This window comes from Gekko japonicus, unplaced genomic scaffold (genome assembly GCF_001447785.1).
Source record: "Gekko japonicus isolate JY-2015 unplaced genomic scaffold, Gekko_japonicus_V1.1 scaffold5412, whole genome shotgun sequence".
In the NCBI taxonomy this organism is placed as follows: domain Eukaryota; kingdom Metazoa; phylum Chordata; class Lepidosauria; order Squamata; family Gekkonidae; genus Gekko; species Gekko japonicus.
Window position 1 is genome coordinate 35,279 of NW_015162124.1, and position 11,823 is coordinate 47,101.

General features: G+C 47.1%; 1 protein-coding gene across 1 annotated transcript in view; it reads right to left on the bottom strand.

The window, feature by feature from the left end:
• Positions 1 to 11,265, bottom strand: part of LOC107105673 (sodium/hydrogen exchanger 8-like) — a gene marked incomplete at its 3' end in the record, with an annotated part of 44,848 nt that extends 33,583 nt beyond the window's left edge. The window contains exons 1-2 of the mRNA XM_015405670.1: positions 11,202 to 11,265; positions 5,392 to 5,570 (exon numbers count right to left, since the gene is read on the bottom strand). Coding sequence (XP_015261156.1) covers positions 5,392 to 5,570; positions 11,202 to 11,215 — 193 coding nt within the window. The remainder of the gene's footprint in view (positions 1 to 5,391; positions 5,571 to 11,201) is intronic.
• Between the last annotated feature and the right edge of the window lie 558 nt (positions 11,266 to 11,823).

An 11,823-nucleotide genomic window follows, 5' to 3' on the forward strand; every position in this document is an offset into this window, starting at 1 on the left:
AGGGAAAGAAGGCCCAGCCTCCGGAGTAAGACTTTTAAGTTCTTTGTGACATGTTTCAACTTAAGCGTTTGGGTTTTCCCTTTTCATTGTTTTTCCTGCTCAACTCTTTGGCTTTGATCTTTCTTTGTCAGGTTTACTAAAAGTTGGCCCTGGACACAAGACAAGCGTCCCATTTCCTGTGAAGACAAAAGAAGGAAAATTGGCTTCTCTCTCTCTTCTCTCTCTCTCACACACACTCACACAAAAGGAACTCCTAGTTTTCTTTTGCTTTGATTAATGGCCCTTTGACATCATATCACCCTCACCAGACTTACAAAGATTATTATCTTAGTGCAAAACAAGCCAAGGCATTCTGCCACAGAGACATTCACTCAGAGGGCTGCAGAAGCTAAACTGGAGAACCTTCGTGCATATCTGGCCAGTTCTTATTTAAGGTATCCAAAGGGCCAGCACCGTCAACAGGACATCAGCCTGTTGAGACGTCTTTGACCTACATGTATGGTGGAAGGATGCTTCCCAAAATCACCTCCCCAGAGCAAGTATGGTGTAACACATAGAGTGGCAGACTAGGAGTCTGGGGGACCCAGGTTCAAATCCCTACTTTTGCCAGGGGAAATCGCATCACAAACAGGGCTCTTGTTGTGGGAAAACGGGAGGAGGGAATGACAATATTCTAAAAGCTGCTTTGAGTGGTTAGCTCCCCTTCACTGACAGCTTTCAAGAAGAGGCTGGACAAATATTTGTCAGAGATGCTTTAGGCTGGTCCTGCATTGGGCAAGGGGGTTGGACTAGATGGTCTGTATGGCCCCTTCCAACTCTATGATTCTATGAGTCTGAAATGGGGAGAAAAGAGGGATATAAATAAACGAATGCCTGCAAAATGCAAATATAGGGCAAGCAATCCCCACCTAAACCAACACTCATAAGTATTTCATGTCTTCCATCACATGGTGAGACATCAAAGCCTGAATACACATAGGGGCAACTGGGCCCAAGCAAACTACTACAGGCAGCATGACAGAACTGACACTGGCTGGAATCATAGCGGAAACATCACAAGTATCATTCCTTACACTCAGTTTCAGCAGCTTTGCTCCTCTGAGCAAAGCCTTCTGAAGATGTGGCCCAGCAAATGGGTGAGACCGACAGCAGCGTGTACCAAAGCCATCTTTGCTGTGGCTCCTGCCTGGCAGAATGGCCTGATGGAGGATGTCAGGAAACCTCCCATGTCTCTCTCATTCCGCAGACTGTATACAATGGTATTGTTCATGGGGATATTTTTTTTATAAAAGGGGACAGGGTTGCAGTTGATGCCTGTTATTGCAGTTCTCACTGTGTATATTCTGCTGTTTTATTGCACTGTTCTCTAATTTTACAATCCAGTTTATTCCTTTATTGTTGCACGTTGTATTACCGCCTTCGTGCAGTTTTATGTTATCTGTTTTTAACCCACTGGTCTCTAATTTCTGTAATTCAGTTTTATGGCACTGCTTATTGTATGTATTATGCTGTTTTATTGCATTAATTGTGTAATTCTATTTGAGTTGTGGCAAGAGAGGCAGACTTACATAAATAATTGAACTTCTCAGGGCAGACATGGAGATACCCCAACCCCACAAGACGAGACACCTGGACTTTTTCCTGTACTCACATATGCAGACAGTGCTCAGCGGCGAGTGAAAGCAGCTACAGACTGGGTGGGCCCTGAGGATTTGCAGGGATTAAAGCAAGCTAAGTAGAGACTTCCCATAGAATGACACTACTGGAGGCCTAGGCTCTGTGCATTCACTCATCCACAAGGGTTTTCACAGGCAACTCTCACCCTACAGGCTAGACAGCTGTGTCATCACCACACACCATCAACAGAGGAGAGTACATATTTCTGGGAAGCAGCAAGTTAACAGTATTCTTTTATATCAGAAAGTGCCACCATATGAGCAGCCATGTTAACCACATAGAAACACAGAGCTGGAAGGAACCTCAAGGGTCATCTAGTCCAATCCCCTGCACAATGCAGGAAATTCACAACTACTTGCCCCCCAACTCCCCCAGTGACCCCTACTCTACACCCAGAGGAAGGCAAAAATCCTCCAAGATCCCTGGACCAATCTGGCCTGGTGGAAAATTCTTCCTGACCCCAAATCATTTCCCTGGGCATATAAGGGCCAAGAAAGCCGAGCATGGGCTCTTCCCTGCTTGCACTCCCTCTCATGATCTGCCTAAATTCACAGAATCAGTATTGCTGTCAGACAGCCATCTAGCCTCTGCTTAAAAACCTCCAAAGAGAGCCCACCACCTCCCTAGGAAGCCTGTTCCACTGAAGAATCACTCTAGCTGTCAAGAAGTTCTTCCTAATGTTTAGTCGAAGACTCTTCTGATTTAATTTCAACCTGTTGGTTCTGATCCGACCTTCTGGGGCAACAGAAAACAACTCCGCTCTCTATATGACAGCCCTTCAAAGACTTGAAGACGGCTATATTACCTCTCAGTCATCTCCTCTCCAAGCTAAACACACCCAGCTCCTTCAACCTTTCCTCATAGGACTTGGTCTCCAGACCCCTCACCATCTTCGTTGCCCTCCTCTGGCCTCATTCCAGTTTGTCAACACGCGTCTTAAACTGCAGTGCCCAGAACTGAACACAGTGAGGTCTAACCAGAGCAGACTATAGCAGAGGTCCATCAGTGGCTATTAGCCACAAGGTATAGGATAGGGGCTCTGGGGCAAGTGATGCTCTGTCTTCTTGGTGCTTGGGGGGGTCAACAGTGGGAGGGCTTCTAACAGTGGGAGAGCTTCTAATGTTCTGGCCCCACTGCTGGACCTCCTGATGGCACCTGGTATTTCTGGCCACTGTGTGACACAGAGTGTTGGACTGGATGGGCCTTTGGCCTGATCCAATATTGGCGTCTCTTATGTTCTTATGTTCTGTTGATCAGGAAAGCAGAAGTTTGCCACTGACTGCACTGGGGAAACACAGCCAGCTACAGTAACAAAACGTCTAATCTATGTAATTCCTTATGCACCAGTAAAAAAAATAAGACAGGCTTTATCTGTTGTGGCTACCTCCTTGTGTACTGGCATGCCTAGAAGGTCAAGAAGGGCCCCCCTCCACTTCCAGCATTCTACAAACTATGTAGAATTATTCAGGAGGGTATTTTTATAAAAGCAATAAGGCTATATTATGATGCAATGGTTCAAGAAGGTCACCATCTTCATTGCCCTCCTCTGGACATGTTCCACCTTGTCTATATCCTTCTTAAATTGTGGTGCCCAAAACGGAACACAATACTCTAGGTGAGGTCTAAGCAGAGCAGAGCAATACCATCACTTTGCGTGATCTGGACACTATACTTCTGTTGATACAGGCGAAAATCGCATTGACCTTTTTAGCTATCGTATCACACTGCTGACTCACGTTTAGTGTACAGTCTACTAAGACACCTAGATCCTTTTCGCACATACTACTGCCAAGACAAGTCTCCCCAAATTATGCATTTGATTTTTCCTACCTATATGCAGAACTTTACATTTATCCCCACTGAATTTCATTTTCTTTGTTTTAGCCCAGTTTTCCAGCCTGACAACATCATCCTGTATCTTGACTCTGTCTTCTACCATATTCGCTACCCCTCCCAATTTAGTATCATCTGCAAATTTAATAAGCATTCCCTCTATTACTTCACCCAAATCATTTATAAAGATATTGAACAAAAACAGGTCCCATGACAGATACCTGAGGCACTCCACTTGTCACTCCTTTCCAAGAGGATGAGGAACCATTAACAAGCACTCTTTGGGTGTGATTTGTTAACAGGATCCAAACCAAATTTTCTTCCCCTGTTCTTAGACCTAGGTCTTGAACAGTAAAACCGAAAGGGAAACATAAACAAAACCCATGTCTAAAAACACCTCCCTTCACACTTCTCTGCAGCCTCTAGAAACTGAGCAATGAAATAAGCACGTTTGGAGTCAGAATCTCTAAGAGGAATTGAACCTTTTGCTCTACTGTCACCAGAGAAAGCATAGTCCATTTATCAAGACAAGGCATAATCCACCAATGGCTGATACCGTAATGCACAAGCCCCAGCCTCTCCTCCTTTTACTTTAAATGGGTACTGGTGGTGGCCTATGAACTCAGGAAATGGAGACTTGGCTGCCAAAGAGCCAGGCATTTGGCAAGATTCTGAAAGGGTAAGGAATCCGAAGGTGCTGGGGGTGCTCAGGGCCCAGGTGGGAGAGGCAGTAACTAGAAACAGTGGTAGTGAAATTATTTTGGCCGGCAACATTTGGAAGCACTGCATATTAAAGCTGGTCAGCAAGGTCCATTTTTAGAAAACAACCCCTGGGCATACTTTTGTCTGGCCACCTCACCACCAAAAACCAAAGGTGTTTCGGAAGGGTGAATATAAGGGTGTCCCCAGGCATTTTCTGTCTGGCCCTCCCCCATTTAAATTTGCTGCACACATTGTATGGCGGCAGGGGTGTCGATCTGAAAAGAAATACAATCTAGCTTTGAAAGGAGCAGCAGTTTGAGCAGTCCAGACAAGCCCAAGCTCGTCAGCACTTGCAAGCTAAGCAGGATGAGCCATGGTTAGTATTTGGAGGAGACACCACCAAGGAATACCAGGGTTGCTACACAGAGGCAGGCAATGGCAAACCACCTCTGTCCATCTCCTGCCTTAAAAACTGATGGGGTCACCATAAGTTGCCTGTGACTTGATGGCACTTTATTATTAATCTCTGAACGCAGCTAGTTAAGGCATCCCTCTGTATTTCCCCCAAATTCCCATAGCTGCAAAACTTTCTCAAAGCATTAGCTCGGTTGGTTCCAGTGTTCCCTCTTAGTATGAGCTAGCTCACAGTTTTTAAGCCTCCGGCTCACACATTTTTGTCTCAGCTCGGGAAGGAAGGGCTCCTGAGCAAACTAACTTATGCAGCATCCAAATCGCTGGCTCACAACTTTAACGCCAGTAGCTCACAAAGTGGAATTTTTGCTCACAAGACTCCACAGCTTAGAGGGAGCACTGGTCCACACTAAACTTTCTATCAGCGAACTTTCTTGCCGCCACCCCCTCCCACTGCACAGACTACCGACCACCATGGAATGCTCCTCCTGGGGGGGATGGGACTGCCTGATTAGCGACACGACAGGCGTCTGCAGTGGAAAAGGGGAACTGGTGGAAATTCCCAGCTTAGTCTTTATCCAGCCCTGCAATTGCATCCCTTTCTCAAAATTCATCAACAGCACCATGAATATTAGCCTTTGAAAGAGACACATCACCCTAATTAACATGCTGCTTCGTGGGTTCCATTTCCCCCCCATCTGTCTGCCTGCATTAACTCCAGAACAGACTCAAAAATAAATGGAAGGAAAGTGTAGAATGCAGATTCACCTAAAACAAGAAGACTAAAGAATATTGTCATGCCACTTGACTGTTCCTCCTGTTGCGCTTGGGCCCCAGTTTCAACCGGCAGGATTGGCTTGGCGGGCGTTGGCAGCACCAGCTTAGTGGTGAGGGCCAGCGTGGTGTGAAGTGTGACGTTGAATGCTTCATGGGTAGCATTTGAGAACCTGCAAGAGCATAAATAAAGCAAGGTCAGACTAACCAAAAACTGGACTACCAACAAAAACAAAACCTTAGGTGACGCCCCCCCACCAAAACCTTGTGAGACAGAAGGTAAAAGAATACTGTTTGAAAAACAGGCTAACATGCAACATTTTTTAAGGCAGGAGGCCCTAATTACAGGCCAAATACTATTAGAAGAAGAAGAAGAAGAAGGAGAGATTGGATTTATACCCCGCCCTTCACTACCCAAAGGTGTCTCAGAGCGGCTTACAAACTCCTTTCCCTTCCCCTCCCCACAACAGACACCCTGTGAGGTGGGTAGCAAGGTCAGACTAACCAAAAAACTGTACCACCAACAAAAACAAAACCTTAGATGCCGCCCCCCCCCAAAAAAAACCCCTTGTGAGACAGAAGGTAAAAGGATACTGTTTGAAAAACAGGCTAACATGCAACATGTCTTAAGGCAGGAGGCCCTAATTACAGGCCAAATACTATTACTCCAAAGTCAGGAAAATAGCCGGGCCTGTAGTAAACTGTACACTGGAACTGTACGTGGACGGAGTGAGGAAGAGCAGAGGTTGGCTTTCCAGGGGCTCCTAACCCGTGCCAAATCACACAGGCTTCAGGAGCTCTACAGAGCCACAGATAAGCAGAGACAAAGAAACTGCAGAGGAAGAGAGGTGGTCCTGAATGACCAGAGGTTATTAGAGGGTTGACGCTTTCAGGAGGAAGCCAGGAGTACAAATAGCAACGGTTATCTACCGGTTGAGATGTAAGCATACACGTCCAAAGGATCCATACCCATACTGTGGCAGAGGGTCACTACTGCTCTATACAGCACGGCACCAACCTGCTGTCTTCTCTTAAGGCAGTGATGCTCTGTGGCTCTGCAACATGCTATCTGCAGCTCCTCCCCAAAGTGGCATCAGCCTCATGTTCCGGGAGAGTGAGCAACGTCATTGCTGGGTAGGGCTTCGGGTTGGCAGATGGGTCCCGCCACAAAAACAGGTGCGGCTAAAGGAACTGGGGGTTGGGTAAGTTGTGAGCCTCCCGGAGATGTGGGAACAGAAGTCTAGGGCCTCTCCTTTCCACCCCCACCCCGTTTCTTTGCAGTCTCTGTGCTCCCATCTCAGCACCAGGGCAACTGCCAGGAGGAGAGCGAGCTGACTACAGAGAAGAGGGAGTAAAACCACCACAGCAACCATCCAGGAAAAGAGTGGAGGGTGGTGGTGGTGGTGGTTTTTACTCCACCTTGTCCACAGGCAGCTGGGTATCCTCCAGGCACCTTGGCAATCTTGCTCGCACTTGACTTGCTGTGTCTCATGCTGAGGAATGAAGCAACCAGGGAAGTCCTTCCTCTTATTCCAGATACACAACGGATGGCTAAGGTTCAGCAGCAGTGGGGAGAATCAATGGTATGTGTGACACAGGTATTCTGGTAATTTTAAAAGTTATCATTACATGCAATATTAAGAGCTACATCTTGTATTGTTTGAACATGTGTGTTTGGTGGGGCAGTGCACATGACATACGATAGTCACGTGGCCCTTTTGGTTTATTTTGGCCCCGGCCAGACGTGCCGGAAAATGCGGGGGGGGGGAGCGCAGCTATTTGCGCCGTCGCATTCTGATGCGCTATTATGCAATCAGACGTGACGGCGGCTTCCCTGCAGCAAAGAGGACGGGGGAGTTAGCCGCGCGCCGGCACGATCACACTGGGAGGCTTCCATAGGCGGCCCGTGGCAAAGCGTTTGCTAGCACATGCGGTGTGCTAGTTTTTCACTGCGCTGCTTCGGCAGCTTGCCATGGGTTTGCCACGGGAGTGCTACGCCTCCCAGATGTTCCCGTGTGATCACGCCCGGATACTCCGCGGGACTCCCGTGCCTTCAGAGGGGCAAATGCTCCGTGTGACCGGGGCCTTTATTTATTTTATTGGATTTGTATCTCGCCCTCCCTGCATAGCAGGCTCAGGGCGGGTTCCATCAGACACAGTAACCAATATGCAATATACACAGAATTAAAAACAATTAAAAACCACAATAAAATACAACAACATTCCTATGGTACAAATCATGGTCTAAGCCTCACAGATGCAGTCTATTTAGAGTTTGGGTCTTTAGATTATGATACAGATCTGACCCACTAAGGGGAGGCCAAAAGAGGGGGGGAGACCCACCGTCCTAACTAAAAGCCTGGTGGAAGAGTTCCGTCTTGCAGGCCCTGTGGAACTGTAAAAGGTCCCACAGGGCCCTGCTCTCATATGGGAGTTCATTCCACCAGGTAGGGGCCAGGACTGAAAAAGACAGATGTCCCTGGGGCTGGGGGACCACCAGAAGATGTTGGCTGGTAGACTGTAAAGTCCTTCAGGGCTCATGGAGGGAGAGGCGGTCTTGCAGATATGCAGGCCCCTGGCCGTATAGGGCTTTAAAGGTGAGCACCAACACCTTGAAATGGATCTGGTACGCAACAGGCAGCCAGCACCGGGAGGATCTGTGTCCACACAGAGTGATGAAGTCAACACCCATGATGCTGCATTCTGCACCAGCTGCAGCTTCCAGAGCAGAATCAAGGGCAGCCCTGTGTAGAGAGATCTACAATAGTCCAATCTGGAAGTGATTGGTTCTTGAACTTTCGCTGGAACTTTCATCTGTGTAACCCTTGGTACACAATGAATATGACAAAAGGACACATCTTGTTAACGTACTACTCTCTATATGGTTTGGTACATATACCAAGCCCTGCCCTGGTTACTCTTTCATCCAGTCCCATTACTCACTACTTTCTCTCTTGGAAGCTTGTGATTTTCTATTTCCATAAAGATACAGTGGTTTAAGGAAAAGTTCGGCTCCAGAAGCATCATATGTTGAGTCTGCGGCAACAACTCCAGCACAGTGTCAACCAAAACAAGTTGGAATAAGGGCACAGTGCATAAATCTATAGCGGAGGTTGTCTGGGCTGTAGGTTCTCCATGTCTGATGTAGAAATCCCCACCCGTGCCAACATGCTGAGTTACATATTTGGAGCAGAAAGCAGAGAGAGATAATTGTGTGAGTAAGGCTCCATCATTCCACCGGCATGGTGATAATGGAACAGTGACGCTATGGGAAGCCATGGCTGAACGTTTGTTGCATTTGTTTGCACTGCCCTCCGCTACAGAAGGTCATTCCACTTCACTACCAACTCAGGATCAAGCTTCCCCAAACAGTGCAGGGAAATACAAAAGGTTTCTCAGGGTTTTTCCACACAGCCCAAAGCTGGAACCGGAGACAATACTAGAAACCAGTGTTCCCTCTAAGCTGAGTTAGTGTGAGCTAGTTCACAGTTCTTTAGCCCCTGGCTCACACATTTTTGTCTTAGCTCAGGAAGGACGACTCCAGAGCAAACTAATTTATGCAGTAGCCAAATGGCTTGCTCACAACTTTAATGCCAGTAGCTCACAAAGTAGAATTTTTGCTCACAAGACTCCACAGCTTAGAGGGAGCATTGCTAGAAACCTCACGATATGCAATGAAGTAGCTGAGACAAGTGAGCGGCAATGCTGCAGTTTTTGATATGGGGCAGTGAGTCCTTTAAGACAATGTTTTATTACCCCCAAGATGCAGAGTCATGTGATGCTACAGTGTGGTAGCTGTGCATTCACTGCAGGCAGCCAAACAGGAATATCTTCTCAGGAGTGGCAGAAACAAACAGAAACATATGCAACTTTGATAAGGAACAAAATAGTCCTACATGACCACAAGAGGATCCTGTCATGTGATACTGGACAGACTCCAAGAAACAGAGGATATGCCTGTGGGAAGTTATTATGCAGAACAGATAAGAATGGTATCTCCATGTTCACAGGGAATATTCAGAACAACTGTATTCTGAGGACAAACAATACCAAATAGCTGGCTCTGTCATGGCCTGCTTCAGCTTCCCAAATCTCAGGGCATCCTAATTGTTGCACTCAAACACTAAAGGCTAGGCTAGATCAGTCTCTGACCTGATCCACAATGCCATTTTTTAAAAAATCACAGGAAGGGCATTTAGGTCAGCCACCAGCACCACCAAACAAAGCCTTCCCCAAATTACTTAATATCCCCCATTCATTTGAGGAGATGTTTTGCGTAAACACAGACGAATCAGACAGATAACATCTTCCTTCCAGTCTAAGAGACCCCCAAACCAACTGCAGAGGCTTAACTGAGGCTGGAAAGGAGCATGAGGCAAACCATCCACTCCTTCTCAACTAAGACATTGGAGAAGCACTTCTCTTTCTGCAGGAAGGGGGTGTAATTGATTGTACCCAATGCAAACAACTCCAAAATCTAAAAATATTGCAACCTTGTCAAGGAAAGGGAGTACAGGTGATAGGCCTGCAACCTTGAGCGTACCTGAGCCACATTTCTCTCCAAACCATCTAGGTATTCTCACATATACAACTGCTTCATCTGCCAGAAATGTTTTAGCAGCTGAAGGTAGCACACAAGTGCTAGCTATGAAACTGGTGGAGATTTTCTGTTCTTCTCATCTTGTTACTCTACCTGGCCCATCAAATAGCATCTTCAACCAACCATAGAAACAGCAGAGGTCAGTATTTTCTTTATCTCTCCTGAAGATACCATGGGAATGCAGTCTAGATAAATTTCTTAGGAAGAAAAAGTCAGAAGAAACATTGGCTTGAATCTGTTGAACTCCTATATGACATCTCCTCTGCTGGAATCGGACCTTGTGATCAGGAGGCTGTCAGCGGTCTGTGGGAATTTAAGAGTGCTCTCACACAACACAGGCAGCAACTATGTGACTTTCTTACAGTATTTGAATGTATACATGGATATTGTTAACATAGGAGATAATGCACCAAGTAAAATGTTAAGCATCGTGTAGCAGTCTGTTGAAGGTGAATTTAATATTTGCACTACATAGACATGTAAAACCCAACATGAACCTCATGTGCATGAACATACCCTCGAAAGCATGGGAAAAGCACTCCACACATGTTTAGAGCCACTTTTTAATTATTAGTTCATGTTTCAGTATAGAGTACCCTGCAGCAGCATGGAAAACAGTATCTAATGCTGGGCCCTGGGGGGCCCAAGAAGCTATCACCAAACTAATACAGGAGCTGGTGTACTGTGGCAGCTAAGGAGCAGAACTGCAAACTGGGAGCTCAACAGTTCAAATCTCACCTCTACTGCAATCTGGCTACCAGTTCAAATCTCACCTTCACGCTGAAGGGGGTGGAGCTTGCCCTAGTCCCACTTCTATCATGTGAGGATAACCATATTGGTTTACCTGACGGGGCTGTTGTGAGGAATGGTGTGATAATGACTGTGATGCTTTTTGAGCACTGCAAGAAGTAGACAAATATTAAATATTATCGTTACTACTATTTCACGAGATACTACTCTGGTGACATAAGCCCAGGATTAGGGCACCTGCCAGACAGTATGACCTGCCTTGTCTAAATCCACGTCACAACCCTCGGGCAAGGCGCTCTTTACCTGCCCTTCCCACCCACGCTGGTATTATCTGCGCCTATTGTACTGCCCGCAAGGCACCTTCCTGCCCTGCGTCTCTCCTTGAAGCCCTGTCAAGAATACGGCCACATACGCGCGCCCTCCCATAAGGAAGCCCTGAAGAGAAGCCACTCACTCCGCTCCCGCCATCTTGCCGCTTCTCCTCCCTCCCGGTCTTAACGTAAATCCATCCCCCCCACCACCCGCGCACCATAGAGCGCTATCTCTAGGTGGACAGGGACTCTCTTCCGGAGTGTCGTCTGCGACGCTCTGGAAGCTGCCCGGGCCGACTCTATGGTCTTCCATTCGAGGGAGGGGATGAGGCGCGCCTGGAGGAGAGTTGGCCAATCGGCGCGTACGGGCGCGTGATGTCATGACCGAAAGCGGCGTTTCCCGAAACAAACGCAGAGAGAGCTTCGTCCCGCTGATCGGGTGACTGAGAATTCTGGAGCGCTTCGTCACTTGCTTTTTGTGTAACATCCCCTTATGGAATTTACTTCGGGCGTCATTCTCGGTATGCAGAATGCGCAACACACAGCTGTGTGGTCCATAAAACATTTTTCTTCTTATTTACACCCACATTCGTATATATTAAAGGTAAAGGTTCCCTTGCTCGAAAGCCAGTCGAATCCGACTCTAGGGTTGCGGTGCTCATCTCCGTTTCAAAGCCGAAGAGCCAGCGCTGTCCGAAGACGTTTCCGTGGTCATGTGGCCAGCATGACTAAACACCAAGGTGCACGGAACGCTACCTTTCCACC